Source organism: Cryptosporidium ryanae (assembly GCF_009792415.1).
Source record: "Cryptosporidium ryanae isolate 45019 chromosome Unknown contig_19, whole genome shotgun sequence".
NCBI lineage: Eukaryota > Apicomplexa > Conoidasida > Eucoccidiorida > Cryptosporidiidae > Cryptosporidium > Cryptosporidium ryanae.
In genome coordinates this window covers 116676-144212 of record NW_027125564.1, presented here as the reverse complement: position 1 = coordinate 144212, position 27537 = coordinate 116676, and the positions used below count along the sequence as shown (strand labels likewise).

The 27537-nt window shown below is 37.5% G+C and overlaps 14 protein-coding genes across 14 annotated transcripts; 9 read left to right on the top strand and 5 right to left on the bottom strand.

Moving 5' to 3' along the window:
- Positions 1-175: 175 nt before the first annotated feature.
- Positions 176-4015, top strand: FG386_000999 (uncharacterized protein; the record flags this gene model as incomplete). The annotated part of the gene is made up of 1 exon (XM_067340392.1): positions 176-4015. One exon carries the CDS (start codon positions 176-178, stop codon positions 4013-4015), a length of 3840 nt encoding a protein of 1279 aa, XP_067196150.1.
- A 360-nt stretch (positions 4016-4375) lies between these two features.
- Positions 4376-4948, bottom strand: FG386_000998 (uncharacterized protein; the record flags this gene model as incomplete). Its single annotated transcript, XM_067340391.1, has 1 exon — positions 4376-4948. The coding sequence occupies one exon, from the start codon at positions 4946-4948 to the stop codon at positions 4376-4378; it is 573 nt and encodes a 190-aa protein (XP_067196149.1).
- An 803-nt stretch (positions 4949-5751) lies between these two features.
- On the top strand, positions 5752-6072 carry FG386_000997 (uncharacterized protein; the record flags this gene model as incomplete). The annotated part of the gene is made up of 1 exon (XM_067340390.1): positions 5752-6072. One exon carries the CDS (start codon positions 5752-5754, stop codon positions 6070-6072), a length of 321 nt encoding a protein of 106 aa, XP_067196148.1.
- Positions 6073-6135: 63 nt separating this feature from the next.
- Positions 6136-6780, top strand: FG386_000996 (uncharacterized protein; the record flags this gene model as incomplete). The annotated part of the gene is made up of 1 exon (XM_067340389.1): positions 6136-6780. One exon carries the CDS (start codon positions 6136-6138, stop codon positions 6778-6780), a length of 645 nt encoding a protein of 214 aa, XP_067196147.1.
- A 149-nt stretch (positions 6781-6929) lies between these two features.
- FG386_000995 (uncharacterized protein) lies at positions 6930-7673 on the bottom strand (the record flags this gene model as incomplete). The annotated part of the gene is made up of 1 exon (XM_067340388.1): positions 6930-7673. The coding sequence occupies one exon, from the start codon at positions 7671-7673 to the stop codon at positions 6930-6932; it is 744 nt and encodes a 247-aa protein (XP_067196146.1).
- An 889-nt stretch (positions 7674-8562) lies between these two features.
- FG386_000993 (uncharacterized protein) lies at positions 8563-9081 on the top strand (the record flags this gene model as incomplete). Its single annotated transcript, XM_067340386.1, has 1 exon — positions 8563-9081. The coding sequence occupies one exon, from the start codon at positions 8563-8565 to the stop codon at positions 9079-9081; it is 519 nt and encodes a 172-aa protein (XP_067196144.1).
- Positions 9082-10067: 986 nt separating this feature from the next.
- Positions 10068-10808, top strand: FG386_000992 (uncharacterized protein; the record flags this gene model as incomplete). The annotated part of the gene is made up of 1 exon (XM_067340385.1): positions 10068-10808. One exon carries the CDS (start codon positions 10068-10070, stop codon positions 10806-10808), a length of 741 nt encoding a protein of 246 aa, XP_067196143.1.
- Positions 10809-11602: 794 nt separating this feature from the next.
- FG386_000991 (uncharacterized protein) lies at positions 11603-13504 on the top strand (the record flags this gene model as incomplete). Its single annotated transcript, XM_067340384.1, has 1 exon — positions 11603-13504. One exon carries the CDS (start codon positions 11603-11605, stop codon positions 13502-13504), a length of 1902 nt encoding a protein of 633 aa, XP_067196142.1.
- Positions 13505-14801: 1297 nt separating this feature from the next.
- FG386_000990 (EBNA1 binding protein 2) lies at positions 14802-15404 on the top strand (the record flags this gene model as incomplete). Its single annotated transcript, XM_067340383.1, has 1 exon — positions 14802-15404. The coding sequence occupies one exon, from the start codon at positions 14802-14804 to the stop codon at positions 15402-15404; it is 603 nt and encodes a 200-aa protein (XP_067196141.1).
- Positions 15405-15761: 357 nt separating this feature from the next.
- Positions 15762-16283, bottom strand: FG386_000989 (uncharacterized protein; the record flags this gene model as incomplete). The annotated part of the gene is made up of 1 exon (XM_067340382.1): positions 15762-16283. One exon carries the CDS (start codon positions 16281-16283, stop codon positions 15762-15764), a length of 522 nt encoding a protein of 173 aa, XP_067196140.1.
- A 480-nt stretch (positions 16284-16763) lies between these two features.
- FG386_000988 (RRM (2xRRMs) domaincontaining protein) lies at positions 16764-17744 on the top strand (the record flags this gene model as incomplete). The annotated part of the gene is made up of 1 exon (XM_067340381.1): positions 16764-17744. The coding sequence occupies one exon, from the start codon at positions 16764-16766 to the stop codon at positions 17742-17744; it is 981 nt and encodes a 326-aa protein (XP_067196139.1).
- Positions 17745-17915: 171 nt separating this feature from the next.
- Positions 17916-20476, bottom strand: FG386_000987 (translation initiation factor EIF-2B epsilon subunit; the record flags this gene model as incomplete). The annotated part of the gene is made up of 2 exons (XM_067340380.1): positions 17916-20313; positions 20361-20476. 2 exons carry the CDS (start codon positions 20474-20476, stop codon positions 17916-17918), a joined length of 2514 nt encoding a protein of 837 aa, XP_067196138.1.
- Positions 20477-21149: 673 nt separating this feature from the next.
- Positions 21150-24206, top strand: FG386_000986 (gamma tubulin complex protein 3; the record flags this gene model as incomplete). The annotated part of the gene is made up of 1 exon (XM_067340379.1): positions 21150-24206. The coding sequence occupies one exon, from the start codon at positions 21150-21152 to the stop codon at positions 24204-24206; it is 3057 nt and encodes a 1018-aa protein (XP_067196137.1).
- A 187-nt stretch (positions 24207-24393) lies between these two features.
- On the bottom strand, positions 24394-27537 carry FG386_000985 (protein kinase; the record flags this gene model as incomplete). Its single annotated transcript, XM_067340378.1, has 1 exon — positions 24394-27537. The coding sequence occupies one exon, from the start codon at positions 27535-27537 to the stop codon at positions 24394-24396; it is 3144 nt and encodes a 1047-aa protein (XP_067196136.1).

The following is a 27537-nucleotide window of genomic DNA, read 5'->3' as shown; positions in this document are numbered from 1 at the left end:
TTAAATCATAAAGTCTTAGAAAAAATTGAAGGGAAAACAAGGGGGAATAGAAAGAATTTTATAAGATAGTATTAAGATATAAAAAAGAACAGTAGCATATTTGAGTTTATATGGAAGACTGATATAAGAGTACAGGCTGAGGAGCTAAAAAATAAAATAAAACGTATAAATTCAAATGGTTTTTACACGCGATATAGTTCACTTTAAAATAAATGAATTATGGACAAGTGCAGATTCTTGGAAACGTGCAGAGGCTAACAAGTATTTACTAGAATTTCAAGAATCAACACAAGCTTGGCAAGTATGCAGTGAACTTTTAAGATTTAACTCTGAACCAGAAGTTCAGTATATAGCAGCTCAAACATTGTGTAAAAAATTATCAAATAACAACAGGGAAGTAATAGATAATGGAGGGTCAAAAATAGTGTTTGAACAAATATATTTAAAGTTTATTTCAGAATACTTAGAGAACAGTGTTAATGATACTGGTAATATTTCAAAATTGACAAGCCCATTTTTAAGTAAAATAGGAGAAGGCCTTTCATATTTAATAATTACAGGTGTGATAGATGGATCTTGGACAGATGGATTTGAAAAATGTATAAGAATAAAGGATTTGAATTGTGGATTAAAGATAGACGAGGGTAATTTAATAAAAGAGTGGATAATATTGAATATGTTTAGATACATACCAGATTCATGCAGTTTATTAGATAATAATAAAAAACAACTACTTATCGAGAATACATTGCCTAAAATACTGGATTATATATCTGAATGTATAACATGTATATTATCTAATCCTGTTAATAACTGCAATGATGTAAATAAAAAATTATTGGATTTAATGCTAGACATTTTAATAGAATATTTTGAAAAATTTGAGATACCATTATTTAATCATAAGGCATTATCAGTAGTGATATCTAAGTTACTAGAGACAGATTTTTATATTGCTCCATATAGACTTGCTGAATTATTTGTGAGGGGACTTCCGAGATGTTCTTATTATATGCAAAAACAAGGCAATATAGTGGATTCATTAAATTGTATTTACAAATTGATAGAAGATTCAAACAGCAATATTCATATTACAATTAAATTTCCGAATGAATCAGAAACAGTTGTTATAGCATCATTACTGAAATACTTGAAAAAATTATATGAAAAACTCCGTCAAATACCAGTTCCATCGAATGTAAATAATGTTGAGTTTAACACGAATAATAATGACAATAATTGCAATAATGGCAGTAATCAGATGATTAGAATAAATACCTGGAGTACATTAAAAATGAATGTTCCTCAAATAGATCTAGATGAGGAAACAGAAAGGTCAATATTAAGTTGGTCAGGGGTAGTTTTTAGTTTATTAGAAGGTTATCCACTTATGTTTGTTGTAAGTGAATTGCCTGAAATTAAGAATTTTATTCAAAATAAAAAACTGGAGAATCCATTATTCTTTTTATCAGATATGTTGTTATTATTACTAACATTGAATATAAGAATACCAGGGGTGTTAGTGAATATGTGGTGTACATTAAGAGATATATTGAACGAGGGAATAATAAATAAAGACCAGGCATTTTTAATAGCAAGTACATTTGTAACACCAGCAATACAGACATTAGCTACTCAGTCTAGAACAGATTTCTATTATTGGGAACGAGAGGGAATAAATGAAAATTCAATATTAAATGCAAGAATTGTAACGTATTCAAATTTTGGCCTTAAAGATGTAAAGTTGAATGATTCATTGGAAGAGTTTTTGGATTTTCTTGATACAGTATCAATGCACATAAATGACATATATTTCTTTTTACAATCAATTGGAACATCACATAGTTATAGTTTTATGAATTACATTCAACACTCTCTCCTTGCATGCTCAAACGAAAATGACCCTCTAGGTTGTGTTGTATTTTTAAGATTTTTAGATACACTAATAGAATCAAGCAATACATTAGAGGGAATAACATCAAGTATAATAGAGTTGTCATGCACAAGCATTCCGAGAGTTCAATCATGCATGTATCAGGTAACATTGCTAATACAAAAATCCGCCCATTTGTTTTCAGATTCCAAGTATTCTCAAATATGGCTGTTATGCATTAAGTACTTAATAGATATATCACAAACTACAAATTTAGTATTGGTGTCAACTACTTTTGAAGAGTTGTGTCAATTTGGTGTAGACCACATTAAAAACGATCCAAATTGTTATCAAATATTATATGAACTAAGCCAAAGCATAATACAAGTTATTAACTTAAAACTAAAGTTTTCTTCGGATGGAAATTTGTACAACAATATAAGTAAAATAGATGAGAATATTGGTTACGTTGGTGGCTATTCATATTTATTGTGTTATACAATGCTAAACAATAAGAATATAAATGATTTATCAGATTCACTCAAGTCTTTTATATATCATACGATAAACATCACAATTAACAATATTCCGAGTACATTATTTTCACATTTATCTTCACCTAATAATAATGAAAATATGGAAATGACTTCTCAGTGTTGTTATATTTGGTCAATTTTTGTTTTATTGAAAATATTAAAATCTTGCATGTTTTGTATGGAGAATAATTTAAAAAATGAATCTTTTGTTGGTGATGGAGTAAATATTTCTTTCAGTGATAATAATTTGAGTAATAGTAGTAATATGATTCCTGTAAAATTAAGTTTATTATTGGGAAATATATTCTCTAAAAATGACCAAGAAATGTATATTTTGGGTGAAAAATTGAAGTCATTACTATTTAATTCATTTAACTTATATAGCGAATCACAAGGATTCGGGGTTGTGTTAATATCAAATATGATGTATCAACATACAAGAAACATTTCTTTGCATAATTTAATGGTATGCACTAGAAGAAGTTTTACTGGAAGTGATAATTGTTTATCATGCCCAAAAGATATTATTATATCAATGTGTTGTTTGATATTAAGATATATATCATTTACATGGTCCTCCAGTGTTGTTTCGGAACTAAGTGGCAATATATCAACAAAAAATGACAGTATTGTTAATGATCAATGGTGTACATGGGAATGTACATATAACAATATAAAAAAATCAATATTGTATTTAAAAAATGATTTAAATGTGTTAATATGTGATCAAAATAACATTGTAAACAATAACAGTATTAATAATAATGAAATTAATATGAATAACATTGTAGCAAACAATAATACAGTTTCAATCAAACAAAGACATGGAGGATGTACATTGTTAATACATGAAATACTTAAAAAAGTAAATTCACAAGAAAAAGACGAAATTGTGAATATAATGCATAATGATGGTATTGACACAATATTGTATGAATTTTGGATAAACAAGTTTTATACAATAAGCAACTATGAGATATCAAGATCAATTGAACCATTTTTTTTATGGCAAACCTCGCAACTTGGAACTGATATTAAAGTAACTTCTTCGTTACATAAATTACTCACATCTAGTTATTTTATTTATGTTCTAGACATTGGAATTAGATCACTACAGTTTAATGACAAACAACTAATAAATACAATATTAATCTACCTAACAAAATTGAGTAATTTCATTCACACCATTGGTCAAAATCATATTATATGGAATGGTAATTTAAATAAATTAATTGCATATTTAATGTGTAACTACCATAAGTATGATGGAAACAATCTAATGCTTCAAACATGCAAGCTTTTAACTTCAATTATTGATTTTTATCCAGATATTTTTTTTCAGACAATAAATGAAATGTACTCAAAGGACTATTCACAGGTGTATCCAGAATTATCAATAAATCCATTTTATAATATTAAGCAGGACAGTATAATTAATTTTTCATTTAAAACACTGAGAGGACCTAAGTTGAGACAGTTCATTACTGATTTTGCTAATATTACAAACGGTATTATAAACGCTAATGATTTTCTAAATAAATATCAAGTACTGTTAAGTTCTAGCAATAATGGGACTATTTCCTCAGTACCAATAGTTATTTCTTGAAAATAAGAGGTAATTAATTACGCTGTTTAGTATTTAAATTTGGAGTAGTTGAACTATGTATATGTATTGAAAGACATTAAAATAATTAATAATTATATTTTAATTAATACTAGTATTTATATACTATTTAAACATCTTAATTAGCGAATTTTACTAGTGTTTTGCTTTTTATGAATATATTATTGTTTAAATTAATATGTTTCCCAACCTTAGATTGTTTTGGTAGTAATAAAGCGATAGAATAAACAATAAATTTACATCAAATATAAAAATAAGAATATCAACTTAACATTACATAATTAATAGTTTGAACTAATACTATTAAATAATATACAGTACTTTGATTCAGAGAATTGCAACTTAGTTTTGCGAAGTTACTACTCGTGGAGTAACTGGAGCATTTGCGTTAATCATCTCATTTACATATGGGTGAGAAAGGTCTGCTGCGTTTAGAACCCCTGAATTCTGATTAAGCAAGTGAACTCTAAGTTGCCACCTTTGATTTACACTCTGAATAAGATTTGGGTGGATAATTCTATTATGAATAGTGCATAAATTTGGATGATCCAATTCTATTTCTTTTTCTAAATCTTTTCTTGTTCTCTTTGAAGATATTACTGGACTAATTAATGGAGACTGGGGATCCATATTTACAGTTCTAGGTGATAATTGCGATTGTATCGCAACTGGGTTGATTCTAAAAAAATAATGCATCGCATCTGTAACAGATCTCATGTGATTTGAATGCCTTTGCAGCTCTTCATCAGTTAAATTGTTATTTTCTGTATAGTATGGATTCGTAAAGCCACATATATTCTCAAAAGGGTGGTATCTTAGTGACAACATTGGTGCAACATGTGATTGAACTTTTAACTTGTTCGCGTTTATTAATATATTTGAATCTAATTTAGACAAATCACGTGATTCACTCATTTTCTTCTTTAAATCTTAATTAACCGTAATACTCTCAATAAAAATAACTATCGGGGAAAAATATCAAAAGGAAAAAAACAAAGTAAAAACAAAATCTCCTATATCTCAATTATTTTTGTATTTAATTTGTTAATTCACACATTAATTCCTCTGCCTAGTCCAGTTGCACTAATTATAAGATATTTATTCTAATATATATACATTAAGTAAAGTCTCTATTTGTCTCACTCGCCGTACCTTTAAAATACTTCTATCACTATTATTGTTAATACCTCTATTACTGATACAAATAATCTAAAATACATGCAATGCGATACCCGTATAAGCGCGCGGGCGGGCTGTGACATGTACAATATAACCTGCATATATATACTGGTATAGGGTAACAGTAGGGGTGAAAGTAAAGGAAACGAAAGAATGAGTTAAGAATAAAGGAACATAATTAAAGATTCTCACACTTTGGATTTAATTAATGCGTTCAGGAGCGTAAGTTAGTACATTCAATGTTAGAAAGGCGTTCTTATAATCTCAAAGCGGAAGCTTCCCTATAGTGTAGTCTGAAAGCACTTGGAGCTTTTGTTTTATTACTATTATAATCGTTCTTTTATCAAAACCTCTGGGCCTAAGTTAAGTTAATTTTTGATTTTTTCATTTGGTTTTATCACCTGCTTTACTTTTGTTCAGGTTTCACTTGATTAAGTATATAAAATACTAGCATTTGTCTTCCTTTTTTTAAATCTGAGTTATAATTTAGTTGAAATTAAACGATTTATATAATAAACAAAAATATTGTTTTTAAAATTATGGATTCTGAAGTGTATAAACAAGAAAACGAATATTCTGATCAGCTAAATAGTTGGAATGTAATAAAGAAAACTAATAGTGAAGAATGTTCCGAAAAACTGCGTGGTTGTAACTCTGAAGTTAGTGAAAATAATGAGAGTAAGAATAATGGTAATAAATTAACATATGAGTTTTTATTTGATAAACTAAGCAGTTCCCAGGCACTTGGCGTGTTTAAGAAACTTAGAAACGAGTGTATTGGGTTGTTGGACCCCCCAATAGTGTTGGAGCAACAGTTTTTGCTAGACAATGGAGAAAGAGTATCGACTAGAGGTAAGTAAATGTTCGTTTAGATAACAATAATTCAAATAATATTCATTTAACTTTAACTAATTTAACTAGATATGGAAATGCTAGTTAGGGACAATATAGTTAGAAAATTGTACATTCCTATAAAAAGAATATCGGAGCAAGAAGCAGGAATATGCATTGGTTATTGCTTAAAGGAGGATATTATATCATCTTTTAAAAAAAAGATAGTTGAGCTGAATGTTAATATATTTGATTGTGAAGAGTGTAATGAAAATTGTTTGCTCCACAGTAACAGAAAAACAATATTAAATGACGAGCTATTGAATATAACAAAAAATATTATTCTAAATGAATTTAATTCTTTAACGGTAAATTATTCTATTTTAACAGAAACTTTAAATGAGGTTATCTCATGTTTAAAATGTAAATACGAGTTTTGTCAAACTCACAAAAAGTACTTTAATAATGAATATTTAATCTCAGTTTATATTAAATGTGGATTATTTAGAAAAGAAGGCTCAAATAACAGTAATCTTGTATTTACTACCCCAAATATGGGATTATTCGTTGATTTTCTAGAGAGTGGCAATAACTCAATTTTAAATTCAATAAAAAGGAATAAAGATCAAGAAGTTACGGAGGACAGACTTAATTCAATAAAGCTCGGTAGATCCAAACTGTCATTAGACTTTCATTTAAGGTATCTTAGCGGCGTTGGTTATATTAAAAGGAAGTAAGTTGGATTTATTTACTCGAAAGCGATTTGTATTAATTAAAACTATAGGATGTACCACAACAATCCTAATAATATTTGCAAACTATCAAAGAGATTTTTTTCAAAGGGAAGCAAAAAGAGGTATATATAACTTGTTTTAAAAGATGGTATCTACTGACTTAAAGATCTGCTTAGTGATCTCGCTCTTTTCTTATAGCTGCAAAGCGACTTGGGTAGCAATTTATCGGTATTGCTTGTATTTAGATTGTCATGATCTATCTCTTTACACTTTTTATTAGATGTAGCACTAAAGTTCCCCAAATTCATTTGTTTTAACACCTCAAGTTCCTTGTTGAATTTATCCTTTACGTCTTGAGTAATTCCATAAACCCCCACCCCTCCTCCTTCCGGTCCAGACAACTTGTAATTTAAATAATTACTCGTATTTGGATTATAATCTTTTACATGATCTACCTTTATGGTTTTACCCAATAATTTCATATCATTTGCATTATCAACTGCCAATATTGTGCTTCTTTGATCTTCATAACACAAAAAACAGTATCCCCTAGACAATCCTGTCTTTTTATCTCTAATTAAATTCACATCTATAGGTTCTCCCCATTGAGAGAACACTGTAACTATGTCGCCTTCAGTTAAACCTAAATCAAGTCCTCCTATATATATATACGATGATTTTTTATACTTTGTTATTTTTATAAATAGTGAAGTAAAATTTGTATACCAATTTCCGAGATCACAAACCAGTTTACACAACCTTAAAAAACTTACCTCATCATGCCAGGATGCACTATTCACTTGTCTTTCATTTGCATATTCAATCACTTTCTCATTTATTTTGCATATCGTACTTTTTCTTCCACCTCTTTTCTTTGTTTTCAGATAAAAATGCATGCTTTGGCCTTCCACCTATGACATTTAATTTAAAAATACATAATATGAGTTTCACCCAATTCAAATTCCTCACACCTTGGCTGTCCAAGTATTGTCTTCCCAAAGAAGTTACACAATAACAGCAGTAAAAGTGACATTCAACGAAACGATCTCTACAGACATTGCATTTTGTGTCTTAGCTAATTAAAAATAATTGAAAAGTTAATATTCATTTAAGAATTAAATTGTAGTAACGGTTTATTTTTGTTCATTAGATTAAATCCACTACCAATTCTAGCGGCAAACTAGCTTTATTATTAAGAGGGGTAATTTCCCGGTACCTTCTAGCGGCAAAAAATGCATTGTTAAATGAGTAAAAAAATAAAGGATTTCTTGCAATTAATGTAACCTTTTGACTATTTTTTCTTTCCAATAATAAATAATATAATTTAAGTATTAGGTTATAAAAAGTAGGAATATCATATTTGAAGAATTAGAGTTAGAAAAAGATCTTTTTAGATTACGACTGTGCAGACACTTTTATTTGGAAAAAGAGCAGCAGCCATTAAATCTTAAATTGACACTAAAAGAACAAATTTTTTCGAGTTAATTAGATGAAAGGTAAACATGTTTTTTCTAAATCCGCTCAGGAGTATAATGGTAATTTTATTCCTCTTATTAAGGGGTATTTTTTTGTTTATAAAGGTATGTTTACATTAATAAAAGTTTTATAATTTTATAAACGATCTTATACATAACCATAACATATTTATTGGAATTCTAACAACTAACAAAATTTAACTTAAAATTGACTATTTTCCTTATTTAATTTTCTTTGTAGAGATTGTTAGGTTACAATGCAGTGGATACAGCAGCTGAAGTTAAAAGCGTAAAAAAAGTTCCTAAACACATGGTAATTGCATTTAGAGGGTCTGAAGCTTCTGAGAACGGGATACTATTATTAGTGTACAGATCTTGTTTGTTATTCAAGCTTTTAAATATAGATTACGTAACAATATTTGAACCAAACGGTATGGCGGAATCAAAGTTAACTGTATTTTTAAACAACAGGGATGAATTACCAAAAAATCTTAGATTCTTATCAAGAAAAGATTCATCTCAAGATTTTTTTGAAAAAATACAAAACATTGTCAGTAAAAAATGTACGAATAATGAAGGAACTATATTTTATAAGGAACTGTACGAGGTTCTGAATTCAGGAGGGGACTGGCCCACTGCCGACTGCATTCTACTTCTAAGAAATATGCCACTTGACGTACCTATTCATGGATTTAACTCAATTGCAGTAGTATTAAGAAGGTTCAGGGAATACTTAGCATCCATCACACCCAAAATTTTCAGAGTTGCATCTGCTGGTCCTTGGGGTGAAATGCCACTTGTTCTTGCCCAACATTCGGAAATATTGTAAGTTTAAATACGCTGTTATTGTTGTTAGTTGATCAATGTTAAGTAGTGTTTGAAGGTTTGCATTGGAAAAAAATGTGAAACTACTAAACAAATGCACTCAACATTGACCAACTTAGTTATTCGTATTAAAAGAGAAATAATCAAGTAATAACAATGACACGACTTTATTTGATATTTCTAACTGAATTAAACTTTATTACATTAGCGAATTATGGGGCTACAATATAGAAAACGTTGAAAAATCAATTATTTTGTATTCAAAAACAAAGCAAAGGCATGGCAGCTAAGAAATACATCATTTAACATACGGCGGGCACACATACCGCCATTCTGTATCTAAATAATAAAAGACATTGTTAAAAGTCTAATAATAATTAATAATTAAGCCTCACAAAACATGTAAAAAAAAGTAGATAATGGTGCGTATAGTCTAAATTAAACATTAAAAATAAAATATTATTAATAATAGGAATAACAATTGTAATAATACTAATTAATATAGAAATATTAGAATATTAAATATAAATTTATATTTATTTATTTATTTATATGTATATATACATGTAAATTTAAAAACAAAAAAGAAAGACTAGAATATTTTGTAATACAATTCAGTTTAATATCTTAGGTTAAAAAAAAAAGCTTGAATTTGGTTTTAATTTGAGCTTAAGTTGACACAAATATATATGTACATATAACTGGATAAGTAATATATACATATATGTATATATTTATATATAAATATATATGTGTGTGTATATATAAGTGAATAAAACATTGATACATATAAATATATTCATATATGCATATATAAATGTAAATATATTCAATAAAAGGTAATAGGTGGTCGTATATACAGAGCGTTTTTTGTTTTTGAAGTTGTTATTTTCGATACTAGAACTATTTAACTTTACATCTATATTTTTGGGATTATTCGGGAAAGCGATAATTTGAGATTTTTATCATTATCATTAAGCTGTATCAAACATGGGTGCCAAACAATCAGTCCCACAGGCAAGCGAGGCATTTATGGGAAGAATGCCTAAATTTCCATCCTTATCAGAGGATGTTCCTACTAAAAGGGAATTTGAAGAAGGAGTTGTCATTCTAGATACAATAAGATCATACGGAAATACGAGCAGGGCGAGTTTTATGGAAATTGAGAACAATGATAGTGCTCGTTTTATGATGGCAAGGGCAGAAGCAGATAGAATTGCTGAGGCTGAATCTCTTCGTCTTGCTACAGAACAATCAATTAGAGTAAATGACGAAGGAAGTTTAATATACCAAGGCTCAATTAGATCTATTCTTTCAAGAAAAGACTCCAATATCTCCAAACAATTATCATATTCACGTTCAAATACAATGTTAACAAAACAGTCTAAGAATAATAGTATTTTGTCTCCGAATGCTTCAGCAGAGAATTTAGGTCACATGGCTTCAAATTTGAATAATAACTACTATAATAATTCAAATGAATCTGAGGACAACAGTTCTGCTCCTCAATTCTTTGATATGTTAAATAATAAATGTGGACCAGTATTTTCTGAGTGCCATAGATATCCGCAGTCAGAATTAGAAAAATTAAGAAACATTAACAATTGTGATTCTGAAATGGTTGTTAACAAAACTGCTGAAAATTGTGGTTGTTTGGGACCAAGACATGACCGTCTTAACTGTCCAATTTGCAGGGGAATGCATTTAGAAGACGCTCCATTGTTATATTAATTATTATGAAATAAATCACCTATTAGAGTATTTTACATATTGTTTTTCGTTTCACTACTATGATCACTGTTCTCTGAAAAATGGAACTACTTATTGCATTAATTAACAAAAGAAAGTGAAGTTTTTACATTAATATTAAAAAAGTATTGCCTAGAATTAAATATATGCAATTATACTTATATAAATAAGTAAATGTATAGTTTTTTTTTATATAGTTCAACAATACTTTTGCTGTTTTAGAAATTAATAAATAGAATGGAATGACACTGTGCAAAACTAATGATTATCTATACTTTCTTTACTGTGTTTGTTATATTTGTTTTTATTGGGATTGCTTTTCATGACGTCGATAAATTTTTCGTATTGTTTACTTTCATTATTAATATATAGATTACGTAGTTAAATGTGGGTAAATAATATTACTAACTGGTATATCATATACCGGTATTTTCAATTAACATGCATATTACATGTAATTATTAACCACTATTTTTGCATGTGGATATATTTATTAGTAATGCAAAAAAAACTAGTATGCACGAAACAATTCTTTCTCGGAAAAGCGTCAACAATAAAAGTGGATTTTGTTTAAAGTTTTAATAGCGATAAATATTTTGTAATTATTATACTTTGTAAATTAAAATTTTGTAATAAATTATACTCTGACAAGAAGAGCCATTTTCAATACAATAAATTGTTAGTAAATAAAAACATATAAAGGTTAAATTATAGAAAAGCTAATTTTAATATATTTAAACGGGTTTAGTATTTTTTTAATAAACAAATCATTAAAAATGGAAGTCGAAAACTCATCTCCAAATCAATATGACACTAAAATAGTTTCTGCAGCAAAGAATGAACAAACAACAAACAAACGTCCATCTGATGCAAGCACAGAGGATCAAGCAAAGAAGGTTTGTTCGGGCACTGTTACAAGCAATACGGCATTTACAACTGGTGGTGCATCAGCAACGTCTGGTAAAGTTACCTCAACGACAACTACAACTACAACAGTAACTGAGTTTAATACATATACTGCAAAATCTGGTATTACTACTATGGCAACTTCAGGTGTCTCTAAAACAAAGTCTTGTGATAAAACAGCTAAAGAGACTACTGGAACGTCTCAGGAAATGAAAAGCAAATTATCGAACGTAACAACTAAAGAAACAACTTCATATGCAACTGATGAATCGACCGGTGAAAGTTCGGTAGCAACTGAGACCCAGATGACATTTTCAGAGTTGGGAATTCAAATTCAAAGAGCAGTTAAAAAGACTACAACATTTTCAACAGATAAAAAGCAAGAGGGAGTTGTTGATGTTAACAATGAAAAAGTTGTTCAGACAACAAAAATTGCTTCAACTGAAATAAAATCGTCTGCTGAAGCTGATTCAATTAATACCGGTGCTTCTACTTCTGCTCAGTTATGCTGTTATTTCGATACAAGGGATAATACGATTACATATATTGACACTATTCCATCAAAAACTCAGACAACAACAACAATTACAGAAACACTTTACAAAGGAATGTTAACTTCTAGGGAAACTGAGACCGTAACTGAAACAGTCTGTATGGATGCTCGATTTAAGCAAACAGCAGACGCCCATGTTCAGAGTCAACCTCAGACAAGCACTCAAGTGCAGACGCAAAACAAAACTCAAGCCCAAGCAGGAGCACACGAACAGCAATCACAAACTGAAATGCAAATGCAAAAAAGCGCTCAAATGCAAGCACAAGTGGCATTACAGTCACAGGTTAAGACTCAAGAGTGTCAGAGCGAGACAGACTATCAGTTAGAGCAGACAACGGATATAACAGGTGAATATGGCGTTAAGTCTAGTGTGACACAATTTGGTGTGACAAAAACAACAACGACAGAGACTTATAATGAGGACGGTTCATGTATAGTAAAAAAAGAACAAACGAATACCGATGGCACGAAAACTGTTACAGTAACAACAACAACAAGGAAGACAACAGGTCCAGAGTCTACAAGAATGGGAAAGGATATGTGTTATACGGGTACAACTACTATGGAATACTACTCATTCGATGGCACTCAAATGAGAAAAACTCAACAAATATTTGATAAAACAGTTACACAGGGTATGGAAGGCGGTGATAAAACAATAGTTACGACAAAGGTTGACGGTGTAACTGGTGATTGCGAAATGACAGCAAAAAAGCAAACGATTACTGAAAAAGAAGGAAAAGTAGTGGAGGTTATCATTGAGCAAACATTTGGTAATGGGAAGACAGTAAAAACTACATTTTCTACTGACAATACAAACGGCGATTTTGTTGAAGGATATGTTTCTGATAAATCTAAAACTTCAGTAACTCAAACAAGCGAACAAGCAACATTTGATTCTGACTCTGAATTTACCACATCTAATTGCAGCACAGTAACTGTGGTAACTACAGACAGTGAATCAAAAGAATTGTATAGGAGAAAATATACAACAAAAATGACTTCATTGTATTCTAAATCTTCAGGTGACGCAAATGGCATGAGTTCGGCTTCAAAGGCAACAGGAGCATCCGAAGTTGGCTGTACACAAATGAGTAAGACTAATCAAGAGGGACCCACGATGAATTCAGCCAACACGCTTAGTGCAAGTAAAACAAAAACACAGTCTCAAACAAAAACAGAAGCACAAATGCAAAATCAAAATGTATCTCAAAACTAGACATTTTATAATGGGGATAAGGACTGCATAACTGAGCTGGAATTACAATTATGATTTTTTACATTAACTATCGAATTCCAAATGAAGATAATCATCTTCTTCTATGTTTGGTAATGTTTAACGATGATAAGAACAAGAGGAAAGGTCAAATGTGGGAACATTTTTAAAAAGTGCTTTAAATTCAGAGAGCTGAGATAAGATTGCGAGAACTTTAACTTAAATGTGTCAGTTAACGGTCATTCCATTAGTTGTGATAGTAAAGTCACGTAATTGTAATTTGACTATTGAGTTCCAACAATAAAATTATTAACACTGTTGCTGCTGTAAATGTTTAACTGCTTATTTTAATCATTTTTCCGGTATCACTTCTCTTTTATCTTTGTCAATTACAGTTTTTGATTTGCGAAGCAAGTGATTGACTCAAGAACGTTTTATATTTTTAATTAGTTAAATTACGCTAAAAGCCGTGCTTAAGGCCAAATGTGTTAATTAGACGGACAACACAGGCGAAGGGGTTAGTCGGCCCAATTAAATTATAAGTTAAAGCTTAAATGGAGTGAGAGGAAGACAAAATAACCATTGCTGCGGCTTTGCGAAATGACATTACATAAACTAATTTACAAGCCTTAAGCTGCGAAAACTGTTATGTGTGCAATGCAATCCTGATGACACTTATATGAACCTCAAACTGGGCAAACACTCTCCTTCTATAATCGCTAATTTGTGTGTGTACCATGTTTACGTTTATATAAGCCTCTTGGTATACTTTCGCGTTTCCTTCATGCACGCTTTATTGAATGTTCTGCGCTTCTGCTCGCTCAAAACTCGCGTGACTGGGCGTGCTCAGATTAAGTGTAACGCGTTACAGCTCGCCGCCTCAAGAGAAAGTGGTGCAAGACAAGCGACTAGACTTTAGAAGTGTGGAAAAGGCCAAGGGAGCAAATTTAAGATCTCAGGACAACAGATTGGCTTGTGCAGGTGCCGCCACGGCGGCTTGGGCGCGGAATGTCAAATGACGATTAGAGGAAAATACAGGGTAAATCAAAAAATAAAATAAGGTTTAATAAATAAGTAGGAACAGCTTCGCTGCGGATAGTTTGCGTTTCTCCAGATGTCCGATTCAGACAGTGAGTTGGAGACTCATGTAATTGAGGACTTTCATAAATCTGCAGAAGCCGAGAACAAAGGTAGGTTGAACGAGGCAATAATATCAAACGATCCGTTTGTTATTATTGGACAGCTGTGTTGCTGCTAGCCTGGCTGACATGCGTCTCTCTCTTTACTCTTCTGCTTCCTTATGGATTGGATAGGCTCTTTGTTGAATGAGGATGGAATAAACGAAATGATAAACGAGTTGGACTACTCAAGGCAATTGGGAACGGAGGACATTCCCTTCTTGGAGTCGCTTGAAATAGTCGGCAAGCGCAGGAACGAGGAGAGGGTGGACTACAAGGACAGTATTGCTCGGGAGTCTTACTTTTACGAAAATACACTAAGCAACGTAAAAAGCGGCTGCAGGATATTGAAGAGCATGAACGTCAATTGGAACCGTCCGAACGACATGTTGGCTGAGATGTTGAAGACCGACCAGCAGATGAAGAAGATAAAGTTGGATTTGTTAAACCAGGAGCGCAAGATAAAGGCCGTTGAAATGAAGAAACAGAAATATATAGAGAAAAAGTTTACCAGAAAGATTCAGATAGAGAAGAAGAAGCAAAGGAAGCAGGAGGCAAAGAAGAATCTGATGGAAATAGAAAAGTGGAAAAAGAGCAAGGGTACCTGGGGGAGGTCAGTGGAGGATTCCTTCGATGAGCATTTTATAAACGACAAGAAACAAGGCAGTCGAAACAAAAAGAGAAAGTTTACTGCGAATAAGAGGCCAAACGAGAGGCGGGGGTAGCGACTCTATCTCGTCTATTTATAGTGTCATTTGTAGCTTGACTGAAATCGCCCCAGCACGACAGTTGGTGGCGTTTGCATACTAAAGCAATATTTCCCGTTTGTTTCGATCTTATTCAAACGACTCTGTGCATTCAAGTTGTGTGGAAAACGTTACCCTGTTCACCCTTAGTGTTCTGATATCGACCTTGCCAAAACTCGTTGCCGACTCGGTTAAAAGCGAGTTACTCGGAAATGCCAAGCGGTTAAAACGACCGGCACTGCCAGTCACAAAAGTGGCACAGTGAGCCACCGTTAGTTTATAGGAAGCCTTCGGGCCGCGAATGGACCTCACCTTCATGTTCTGCCAGCGGCAAAGTCAAATGTCGTTTGAAATGACTCCGAGGGACAAATCTACAATCCCCTTTAAGTTAAGGGACAGGTCAAAGTAGTTTCCGTAGTTGTCAAACGCCTCTACTATGTCTGAATAGTCGCTGGTGTCGGCGTCCCTTTGTCGACCTTTGTCGTTTTTTTTAATTGTTAAGTACCAGGAAAGCTCATCAATCCATATTCTTCTGTTTTCGACCATCTTCTCGAAATTGCTCCCGATCGGAGGCGTGTTGATCATTCTCTTGATCAGAGCGACCACCTTCTCGGGCTGTAGTCCCGAAACTATTTCGTTGACGAGCTTTTTTTGGCTTACAAGGTAAAGGCAGTTGGTTGCCTTACACACCTCTTCGTTTGTTTCTCCACCACTCAAGTTAACCGACGTTTCCAGGTTCCTTTCTATGAAGGATCTCTCGCAGGCGTTGTCCGAGCATGTCTTCTCCAGCGACTCAACCTGCCTAATGAGGTCTCTGCTTATCTCCAAGTGCTTCCTTAAAATTTCAAAATCATTCATTATGACGTTTTGTCTTCACCCTGTCAACTTCTGACAAAAGAGGTGCTCTTTGTCCTCAGTCTTGAGTTGGCCTCTCTCTCTAACTCGGCGTCTTTCTTCTATGAGCAAGGGCCTGCGAAGTACGACAATCTTTAAATTACTGCATCAATACGCCCTTTGTCTTGCCGGGCTAATTTATTTGCCGGCACTGCATTTATACCTATATATATGCAAAATAAACCGGCAAAGTAAATACGGCTTGTATATAAACCGTACCAACGCCAGTGAAGCCTGAAGAAGTTAAATTGCACGCCAGACCCAAGCGTCCGTCTTCCGACATTGACAGCCTAGAGGCACCAATACACGTAGATAGAAAAGCAAGCAGGGACAAAGGGTACTGCCACGTAAATAGGCCGTCTTTGTTTTGCACTGCTGCGACAGGGTGCCGCACGCGAATATGAGTGTTTGCCCCCGAACGTCCTCGCTCGTACTGGTCTTAGAATGACGGAGAACTGCGTATTCATTAGAAACCTGTCGCCCTTGGCGAACAGGGACTCTGTGATTGAAGTTTTTAGCGACTTAAGGGAGGAGATACTAAGCGTGGAGTTTCACAAATACTCAAACAGCGAGCAGAAGTTTTGTCAGATATGCTTTAAATCTTCGAAGGGTGTGACTAGGAGCACGGCCTACAACGGGTCTACGCTGCTGGGCGTTCCAATGTCAATAACGGTGTTGCCTCCAGTGCAAATAAATAACTGCGGACAAAGCAGAATAACCTCCAGCAGGGAGGTCTTCGTGAAGGGAGTTCCGGGGACGTGTTCGGACGAGGAGATAGCCTCCTTGTTTGGATTGAAAGACGCGGTTCCCGTGAAGATAAAGAAGCTAGAGAGTTCCTCGTCTTCAAGAGCGGATTTAATAATTGAGTTCGCGAGTGAGACAACGGCGCAAAGGCTGCTGGAGCTTGGGGGCATATGTACGGAAAATGGCGACTTAATTGAGATCTCCGATAGGTACTTGGGCGGTTTCTTTGGGGAAAACGATAACGCTTTTAGTGTAAATGGCAAAGGCACAGGGAACATCTGCTCTGCGCCCTCCTCCCTAAGCACGGCGTCACCAGCCCCTGTCTGCAACGCCCTCTCCAATAGCGGCGCGACGAATCCAACCAACTTTGCTGCGCCCGGCCTCGCTAACAATGTTGGCGTTTCCTCTTCGCCGTCCCGCTGTAACTCAGTCCCAAACGCCGGCTCCATCGACCTAAGCAACATATCCGTGCCCCTGGCCTACCAGCAGATCAAAAAGGTAGAGTGGGATCGAAAACTGTCAAAGGTACTAGAGATCAAAAAAAGCATCGAGAAGAGGATCTTAAATAGCGATTCTAAGTTAGACGACGGGATTCACGTTTCGCGTCCCTGCAGTCGATCGGGCAGAGGCCTCTCCAGGAGAAGCTCGCTTTCCAGGTCCCTTTCTCCCGCCGCGTTGTAGCTGGACGAGGCGAGTGTAACTGCTCCCGATTCGCACTTTCTCTTGGCTTTGAACTTGAGCGTCAAGGCCGAGACGCGTTTGTTGTGTGAATGTGGAATTTCGCCGATTGCCCTGTAAACTCGTCTCGCTGCAGGCAAACGGGACTTCCCTGTGGAGGTAAATCGCTCCTCGCTAGTCCTCTCGCAGCCACTCAATGTATCTGAGCACAAAATCCGATTTGAGCAGCGAGAGCAGCTTAGAGTCAGCTCTCTCGGCACGAACCTGGGCCTCAAGCAGGGAGTCATACCAGTCCAAAATGAAGGACTGGTTTATAAATTCAAGTTTCTCGAAAGAAACCAAAAGAGAGCCAAACTCAATGCGGCTCTCCGCACTGTCGTTCACGGACGAGTGCACCAGCAGCTTGTTGCATATCAAGTGCGTGTACTCCTCATTTTCGTATCTATTAAAGGCATTAATAAGCTCGCTGATGCCGCTTTCCTCGCAATACTCCGAGAACTTTTCGATGTTAATACTGTTGTTTGGGCCTCCGTCTCCGGTGAAGGACCCCGAGTTGCTGTAAATCAAGTCCAGCGAAAGCGGGATTATCGTGCTTAATATATCCAAGTCGTCTTTAAAAAACGCAAATCTAAGGCCTTTCAGTTCGAGAATTTTGTTTGAGATGTGAACTGGATTGCTCAAACCCGACTTCACTAGCGAATAACACTCGTGCGCGAACTCCCTATCCTCCCCACGGCCACAGTCGCCCGAACTCCCAAACTCGTGTCTGCAGTTCAAGTCTAGCTTCTCAAAATCCGACCCGTCCTCGTACTCGCTGTCGCCGTTGTCAATGCCGCGACTCCCGACTCCACTTCCAGCTCCTCCTCCATCACTGTCGCCGCAGCCGTAGTGACCCTCCTCGGACTCAGAACCGGAATAAGATGGGTGTTTCTGTCTACTCTGTCTTTTTTTGTCGCTACCACCTGAAAACTGGTCAAGCAGGACCACATCGGAGAGAATTTTCTCAATGCAAGCGTACCCGTTTCGCGATTCGTCCGGCCAAACCACCCCATTTGGGGACAAAGGGGTGTCTTCGTTTGCCTTGGCCTCCAGCGTGCAGTCCCCAGGGCAAAGTCGATACCTCCGTCTTAGGTCGGAAGAGACCGTGTTGGCGCTGTCCTTCTCGGTCTTCGCGTCTGGTTCGTCTCCGTTTACTTTAGGCATGCGTCTTGATATTCTCGTAAAACCACCAACTGTTGAGTTTTCGGCTATAATGACGTCGGATGCAAAGATGCAATAGGGCCCAGCGGTAACTGATGCGTTTACAACAACGTTGTTGCCGATAAAACTGTATTGAATGTTCGAATTGTCGAAAATGCGGACGTTGTTCAGTATAACGCATCCCCTAATGGAGCAATTGTCGCCGATGACGCAGTTCTCGCCTATAAACGAGTCCTCCAGGCTGGTACCGTCTCCTATTTTAGACCCCTTTCCGACGGAAACAATGGGAGCGAGCTTGGACTTCCCGGAGATGCAGGTCCTCTCGCAAACAAAGACGTCTAGTCCCTGGTATCTTTGAATTTTATTGCAAGACGTGCTGGAGTAGTCAGTTATAAGTGGGAACAACGACCCCTGACAAATGTCCCGCAGCGCAATGTGGTAAGTCCTCAAATTGCATATTCTAATTGTGTATTTGGTCAAAACCTCTATTTGTATAACATCCTGCTTAATGTCGGTGAGTATAGAATTCAAAACGTAGTCCCTAAATAAGTCGTTGTAGTCAAAGGTTTCACAAAACACTTTGAGTACTTGCGGTGAGCATATTGCCATCCCAACGTCCAGCAGGTCGTACCTAACCACAGATTCGCCGCAAAGTGAATTCCTCAAAAGCGTTTTCATGCTCAGGTCCACGCTCTTGCTTAATTTGTTGTTTTTGAACTCGCTCCAATATATAAGCTCGTGCGTCCTGCTGTCGTACATCACGACCTTTTCGTCGTTCTGGTCTCTCAGAGAACTCAAGGGCGGACTCTCCATGAAAAGCAGCGTCATTGCTACATTTGGTGAGTTTAGTCTCTTTTTCTTGTGACTCTGAACCGTTTCCCTTAAATCCGCAACCGACAACACGCTTCCTTGGATAAGTATAAAATCGTCTCTCAAGTCAATCTGAAAATCAAGTTCCCTAAAGGCGTCTCCCAGTGTAGCGCAATTCACGCCCAGTCTTATTACATTTATGGCCATGCTTCTCGTCTTCCTCCTGTTCTCGCTCCTGTATTTGTCCACGTACTCGCTCAACAACTCCCCGTGCTTGCATGTCAACAAGTAAACCTCCGTAACTCCATTCCTGTGCAACATCTCGAGCGTGTAACTCATAATAGGAACCCCGTTCACGGGCAGCATTAGCTCCGGAAACTCACATGTCGCTGGCAAGAAAGGATCCTTTCCCAAACCTTCCACGAACACAACCGCCGGAAGGGACGCAAATTCAAGCTCCCTCCTCCCCTCGACCGTCCCTTTCGCCGAAAAACTGCCTTTCTTGTCCATCCTGTTTGAATCCGTCCGCGTCGGCAAACTGCCTGCGTCTACCAAACCCTCCCTGCAACACGCCCTAAAGAACTCCTCCCGTGTCTTCCCACACCTTACCGGCTCGCGCCCTCCTGACCAAACCCTCTGATCAGAAACGTCTCCGCTCTTCCGCTATCGCCTATTTCGCTGTTCTCCCTAGCTCCTGCACCTCGTTCTTCGTCATACGTTGCCATTCAAAGCCACACCAAACGCGCGACTCGCTGGAAGGCTATTTGCTCTCACCACTCTCCCTGCCCGCGCGACCTTTGTATGGTACCGGGTAATGTGTTATACGGTCGAAGGTTTGGGCGGGAACTTGCGTTTTTTGGCGATATCGAATTATCTCCGGAGGCGATTGTGGGTGGAGTGGGTGTAGGAAGAGCAACCGGGAAGGGCAACCCGGACGGGGAGCGCAAAGAGGCCTGCTTCTGGGTGAGGAGGAGAGCAGCATTCGAAATTTCGTACATTTGGTGCGAACGGATGGGGAGAGTGACTAGACGGAGGATACACATATACACAATGTGGGCGCAAATTGCGGTATTTATGTGCTGCATAAAGTAAACGAGAAAAGGGACGAGGCATTGGTGTTTCCTTTGATTTTGTTTTAAATGAGCTTTCCTCAAATAAAACGGGTTTCTTTAGGCTTTTGCGCACTTTTCTCGCACCAAGACAGTTCATCGCACTCATCCGTGCCGACGTTGTGTGGGGGAAACAGCCCTTTCGGGGTACTCAGCAGAGACTCGCCGCTTCCTTGCTAGCACCCTGCCTTACGGACGTGAGGTGTATATCAGGTACACTCCGCACATGTGCAAGTAATGCACATCACGTACACATACACGCAGACGAAAGACAGAAACTTGGTCAGGGATGAGTGGGGAGAACAAGAATGCGGCGTACCACAGGCCAATAATAATACCAGAGCTTTTGAAGGAGCTTGTGCACAGACAAATAGAGACGAGCGAATTGTTAAAGACTTCCAAAATAAGCGAAAAAAGCAAGCTGGCCCAAAGGTGCTATTTGTCCTCACTAAAGCTCGTAAAATCTCACATAGTGTCGGGTTTAAGGGAACCTGAGTACGAAAATCCGCTTGAATACGCCCAGGAACTGTTGATTTCAAGTGGTAATTCAACAAAAATCCACAAGTTGAATAAATTATACGACAAGCTGTCTAACCTGAGCCTGTCTGTGCCGGAGCTGAGTTATGTGAAGGTAAACAACAACGGCGTTAGGAACAGAGACGAAGTGATTCGCTCAAATAAGTTTGAGAGCAAGATTTTGAGGCTTTTAATCCCGCTGTACGGCACGGGAGTGGGAAAGGGCGACGGCCAGGCAGTTTTTCAGGATTTAGAGGCCCTGAAGAATGAGAATGTAAGTGGATTGTGCAACGTCGACGACAACAAGTACGTAGAAAACGTTGAGTACAGAATAAGCAATTACAGAAGGCACAGCGAATCAAGAACAGCTTTGACTGAGAACCGCAACAATGGCTATGGGATATTTGAGGGATTTAGGGAGCGAAAGGAAGATTGCGAGACAAGAGACACGTTTAAAGGACGAATAGTGGACGACGAAGGCGACCGTGGTGTGGAAAGCAAAAATTCAGATGCAGTCGGCGGTAGAATACCGGAGTCTGTGATTTTGAGGAGCAGAGGCGAACATTATGATTCGGGCAACCTGAGCCTTGTCAATTTTGAGCCGAGTGGGGACAGGAGAGATGTGAAAGCGTGCGGAAGTGAAGAAAATTTCTCTTTGCCATTGTATGTATTGGAAAAAATACTGCTCAGTCCTACGCAAGAACTGGCACTCGTGAATGACATACTGTACGTGCTGCAGGGATTTGATGGCCAGTTTATAAAGTACGACCTCTCGACAGACCAGTACACATTACTGCCATCCGTTTATTCGCCAAAGTCAACTAGAGTGATCGTAACTGAGATATGTGAATTGGGTGTGATGCACAGAAGAATGAGTTTGGTGCTAAAAAAAGTGGATTCCCAGTTAGCAGCGCCTCATTTTAGAGAGAGATCCACGTTGACCAAGGTGCTCGTTGAATTTTCAAGGGACTTGTTGGAAGAGAATCTGAACTTTGTGTCGGGTCTGCAAAACGATGTTCAAGAGACAATATCGCGTTTGTCGAGACTAGATGCAGGAAAGAATCCAAACAAAGAGCTTTTGGCGTCTGACCGTCCACTGCTTACCTTAAGAAGGCTGCTTCAGATAGTTAACGACCAAAAAAACAAGAAAAAAAAGATATTTGCGATACTGGAAGGCTTGTACGGACTGAACAACGCGTCTGTACTATCGGGTCTTTATTTGCAGCTGAGCAACGTTAACAACACCCAGAGAGCGGTGCTGAACGAGCTTTTCCAGAGATGCCTGACTGTGTGGTTGAGGGAGCTTAATATGGTTATTAGAGAGGGTAAAAGAAGCAGGACTGGTCTTCCTTCCAGCAACTCCAAGCAAGAAGAGCAAACAAGTAATTTTGACTTCTTCATATGCGAATCTTTGGACAACAAGCAGGGGGGAAGACGGCTGTTCTACGTTCAACACTCTCTGGTTCCCGTATTCTTGAGTGGTGAATCCGCAAATATTGTTTTGAAAATATGCGAAACGCGAGCGGTTTTAAAGGAACTCAACTCAAAAGAGGGGGATTGCGAGTCAACGACCAGGGAGATTACTTCAGACGTGCTCATCAACAGCAATAAATCGGTACTGAACGCGACCTTAAGGGAAATACAGGAATCCTGCAACAGCCAACTGGTCGACATCCTCATCAAAAGAGACTCCCTTTTGTTTAATCTGTCAATACTACGCGACTTGTTCCTTTGTTTAAAGGGAGACTTTTGGGAGCTTTCCAGCAACTGTCTGTCTAAGGAGCTAAGCAAGCCCGCTAACAAAGTATCAGTGCAGAATTTGCAGGATCTGTTCCAAAATTCACTCAGGTCCCACTTCAACAGGAGCGACGGAGGACCGGATTTAAGTGAATTCGTTTCCGTTTGTCTGCTGGACTGCGATTCGATTCCTCCTGATTCCACCGGGTGGGAGGCATTCTCCTTGAAACTCGAGTTCCCCACAAAAAGCATTTCATTCGTTTTAACCTCCCTTGACTTAATTAGATACCAGAGACTTTTTGGGTTTATTTGGAAAATAAACGCCGTAAACTACAGGTTAAATGAAATTTGGATCAGAATAGTCAAGTATTTGAGGGGCGGTGAAATAAGCTCCGTTTTCGAGTTCAAGTCAAATGGTGCTGTTCACAGAGAGACAGACGACGCCGAATTTAGCGTGCTCAAAACTATTCCAAGGAAACTGGTTATTCTAAGATACACAAGCTGCTTGATTAGAAATATAATTTTGTCTATCAACTCTATAAGGGGAATCGCTGTATTTGACTCAATAAACAGCCTTTGGGAAAGACTTAGTAGCAGCATCGGCACCAGGGCCCACAGCTTGGACGACATTCAGTTCTTCCACGGCAATTATCTGTCTGGAGTTGAGTTTGGACTATTCGTCTCGCCAAGCTTGTGCAGCCGTTCAAGCAGCACAAACGACACCCAGATGCCTAAGTTAACGCAGGATTTGCACCTTTGTCTAGATCTACTTTTGGAGACCGGACTATACATGTGCAAAGTTTCGTCTACAATGCTCACAAACATAAACATGAGCGAATACCACCCCAACCAAAGTGCCGACGGAGACGAAGAAAGGTTGTACGCTTTCTACGAAGAAATGGAGCTTTGCAGCAAAAACTATAGAAACTGCATAAGCTCTATCTCGAAGAACCTAAGCATGATCATATCGGAGATACAAGACGTTGCTCCATTCTCAAGTGAATGCGATAAACTGGGAGCAACGCAACTTCAGCTTGACTTATTCAAGCTGCTAGTTTGCGAGTTCAAACACAATTCAAGTAACTGCTGCTAACAAGCGATTGACACGCCGCAGTGACACTCCAAGTCATTGACGGTGCTGTTTCTCACTTGCATTCGTCCGTTCGTCCCTCAGGCTGCTTTAACTTAATCGCGAGCAAAAGAACAATTATGGATAACTAAGCTCTAAATGCACTAAGACTTAAACTACCTACTTCAACCATCGCGGTTGTCTACTTTATTCAAATAAAATTCATATTGAACACGGTATCCACTTTTGAAGCAGTGTCCAACAATTCATGAACTTGTTCCTCCAAGATAACCTGCTTTTCGTGAACTGACTTTAGATATGAGTCACATATGTCCCTCAATTCCTTCCAAAACAGTCTGTAGGACTCAACCCTCTCGTCGAATCTGCTTCTTAAGACGGGGTTTCCGGTAAAACCTAGCAGTTTTTCAGCGTTCTGTCTAAGTTGCAGTATCTTGTCAATCATTATGTTCATATTCCCCCAGAAGGCCACGCATCTTCCGAGTATCGTCTCTATCATTCTCAGTTGAGCCAGAACCCTAACTAATATGTAAGATATTTTGAGCTTGTTTTCGTTTCTCTTTATTCTCTTTAAAGGAGACGATATCTGACCGGAAATAGATACAGAAGATTTGAAGTTGTTGTCAGATGTAACGCCGCCCCCGGACTCAATGTCTCCCGAGTTGCTTGGATTTGTGTCAGAGCTTGCCAGGGCAGTTTCGGAGGACTTGGGGGACAATGGTTGTGGAAAAGCGTGTTTTCGAGAGCAACTTGCGTCCAAATCACTCATCTGCTCCTTTTTGCCGTAATCGCACAGCTCATACCCTGGTCTTGTTTCGTGATCGGTGTCATAGAATCCACTCTCGCAGCCACAAAAAGGAGGGTTTAACACAAGTTCGCCACCATCTTCAAGCGTCTGCTCATCTTTCAGTCCTTCTTGAGAAAGCTCTAAACTGTTTATATTTGGAACACTAAAGTCAATACTCTCCTGCAACAATGATTCTACCCCAGAGGGAGGCACATTGCAGATACTCGCAGGCAAAAACAGAAAATCTAGGAACAAGTCCCTCGCGCTCGTCAGAGACGTTGTTATATAGGCGGAATCTTTGCCACCAGAGTTAGGTATTTTCCTGTACTCCTCATCTGTCCCCTCCCTTCCACTCGTACATGTGTTTGAGATATCATATTTGGCAGCGTCAGGACCTTCTCCTTCATCATTCGCACTTATAGTATTGACGCAAAGCGAGTCTAACTCCTTCACTTTCCTACCGTGACCGGAATCTGAAAAACACCCCTCCTTTGGATGCAATAAGCCCGTTATCTCTGTGTTCGAAAACAGGTCGGTTATTCTTCTTATTACTCGCTCCCTCGCAGAGTTATATCCTATAAATATACTTGGGTCAAATCCAACTTTCGACTTGACTCTACCAAATTCGCCAAAACCGGCTCCTGATCCCCTCTCATCAAATGCTGACTTTGAGTTTGAATTCAATTCATCTAAAACTAAAATACCATCCTCCTTGTTTTTGTGATCCCCACTCACAGTTAGTCTGCCGGAACCAGTTTTGTTTGTCAAAGCATTTACCTCTCCACCAGACAAGCCTGATGATCCTTTGTACTTCAAATTCACACCTCCTCCGTCTACAAGAGTCCCAAAATCCGAGTTCTTTAAAAATAAGTTTCTGCTGCTTAACTCTGTAATCCTTTTAATATCCCTTATCGACTCGACAAATATCGAGAGCTCGAAAAGGAAATCATTGTAGCCATTTTGGATGACCTCAACATCATTTTGTGTTGTATCCACTAATTGCTTAACATTTGAAAGAAGCTCTATCGCGAGTTTTGGCTCGTTTGTATTGACTGCGAGTAAAAAGTCGGGCAACTCATCCAATACGGATTCACACGTCTGTTTAAACCTTCCAATTGTCAAACAAGACTGCTGTTGCAATACTCTCCATCTATGAATGTGTTGCTTTAGTACTCTGCATATAGCAGAATTGTGTCTAAAGGCTATATATATTCCGTGAAGTTTACATGCAACGCTCAGCTGAAGATCCAATAAACCGTTCAGGTCCATTATCGAGGACGTTTTGCTATTACTTCCCAAATTGTTCTTCGAAACACCTGTCGCCTTGCTCACTCCCACCGTTATTTCTGAGCTGATACTGTCGTTTCCGATACTGGTACTACCTTTTTCCCTACTCTCACTCTCATGTTCATTGTCAGGATGACTAGGCTCACAAATACTATCGAACGAATGGTTATTTACCCCTTTTAAGTAAACTCCGTCACTCGCCTCTTGAACTAATTTACCGTTCCTAAATCTCAAGTTACCACTGTAGTTATCAGGTATTACTGACTCTTCTCTGTCGTAATTATACTCCTCAATAAATTCACTCCCATCTTCTGTCTGAAATTTGCTGCTTATCGGAGCGTTGTCGTCCTTAATGTTCATCCAAGAATCGTTAACTAACTCCTCAAGTGTCATCCTTTCCTTTGGATCTACCGTTAATAATCTTTGTATTAACCTTTTGGCCTGATCGCTAACCATCTTAAAACGTGGGTACCTAAAATGGTAATTTCCTTCTCTAATTAAATATTCTAAGTTACCTTTTCTTTCATCAAATGGAAATGCTCCTCCCAACATTACGTAAAATAATACACCTAGAGACCACAGATCTACTTCTGGACCGTATGATTCCCCGGTTTTTGATGCGTATATCACCTCTGGTGCCCAATACTGTGGAGTACCTACTAGTGTTCTGGCTTGTGTAAAACCATGTCTCAAAAACTTTGCCACCCCAAAATCCGCTACCTTTACGTCAAAGTAATTTCCTGGGTGTATTTTATGTATAAGTATATTCTCAGGTTTCAAGTCACGGTGTATTATATCCTTTTTATGCATGTAAACCAGCGAATCAACAATCTGCTTCATTATGTATCTCGCACTTTGCTCAGACAACGAACCTGATTCCACAATTTTATAAAATAACTCGCCACCCTCTATCAAATCCATCACCAAAAAGAATATATCTCCAGAGTCCGAATAGTCAACCAGGCTAACGATATTAGGATGCCTCAATTTTTGCAATATTACGACCTCCTCCAGCAACTTTCCCTTCTTCTCCTTGTAGTCGAGGGATAAGCACAAAGACTTCATATCTATTATCTTAACTGCATAACACTTCTCCTTAACAGGGACCATTATTCCATCCTCACTTCTTCTCCCAACTGCATAGCATCTAAATACTATTGATGCACTTCCTGCTCCTAATCTCTCGCATATTTTATAACCTATTCCCGATTGACCTATAAATGTAGTTGGGTATCCACTTTTAACATTGTTTGAACTCGGCAT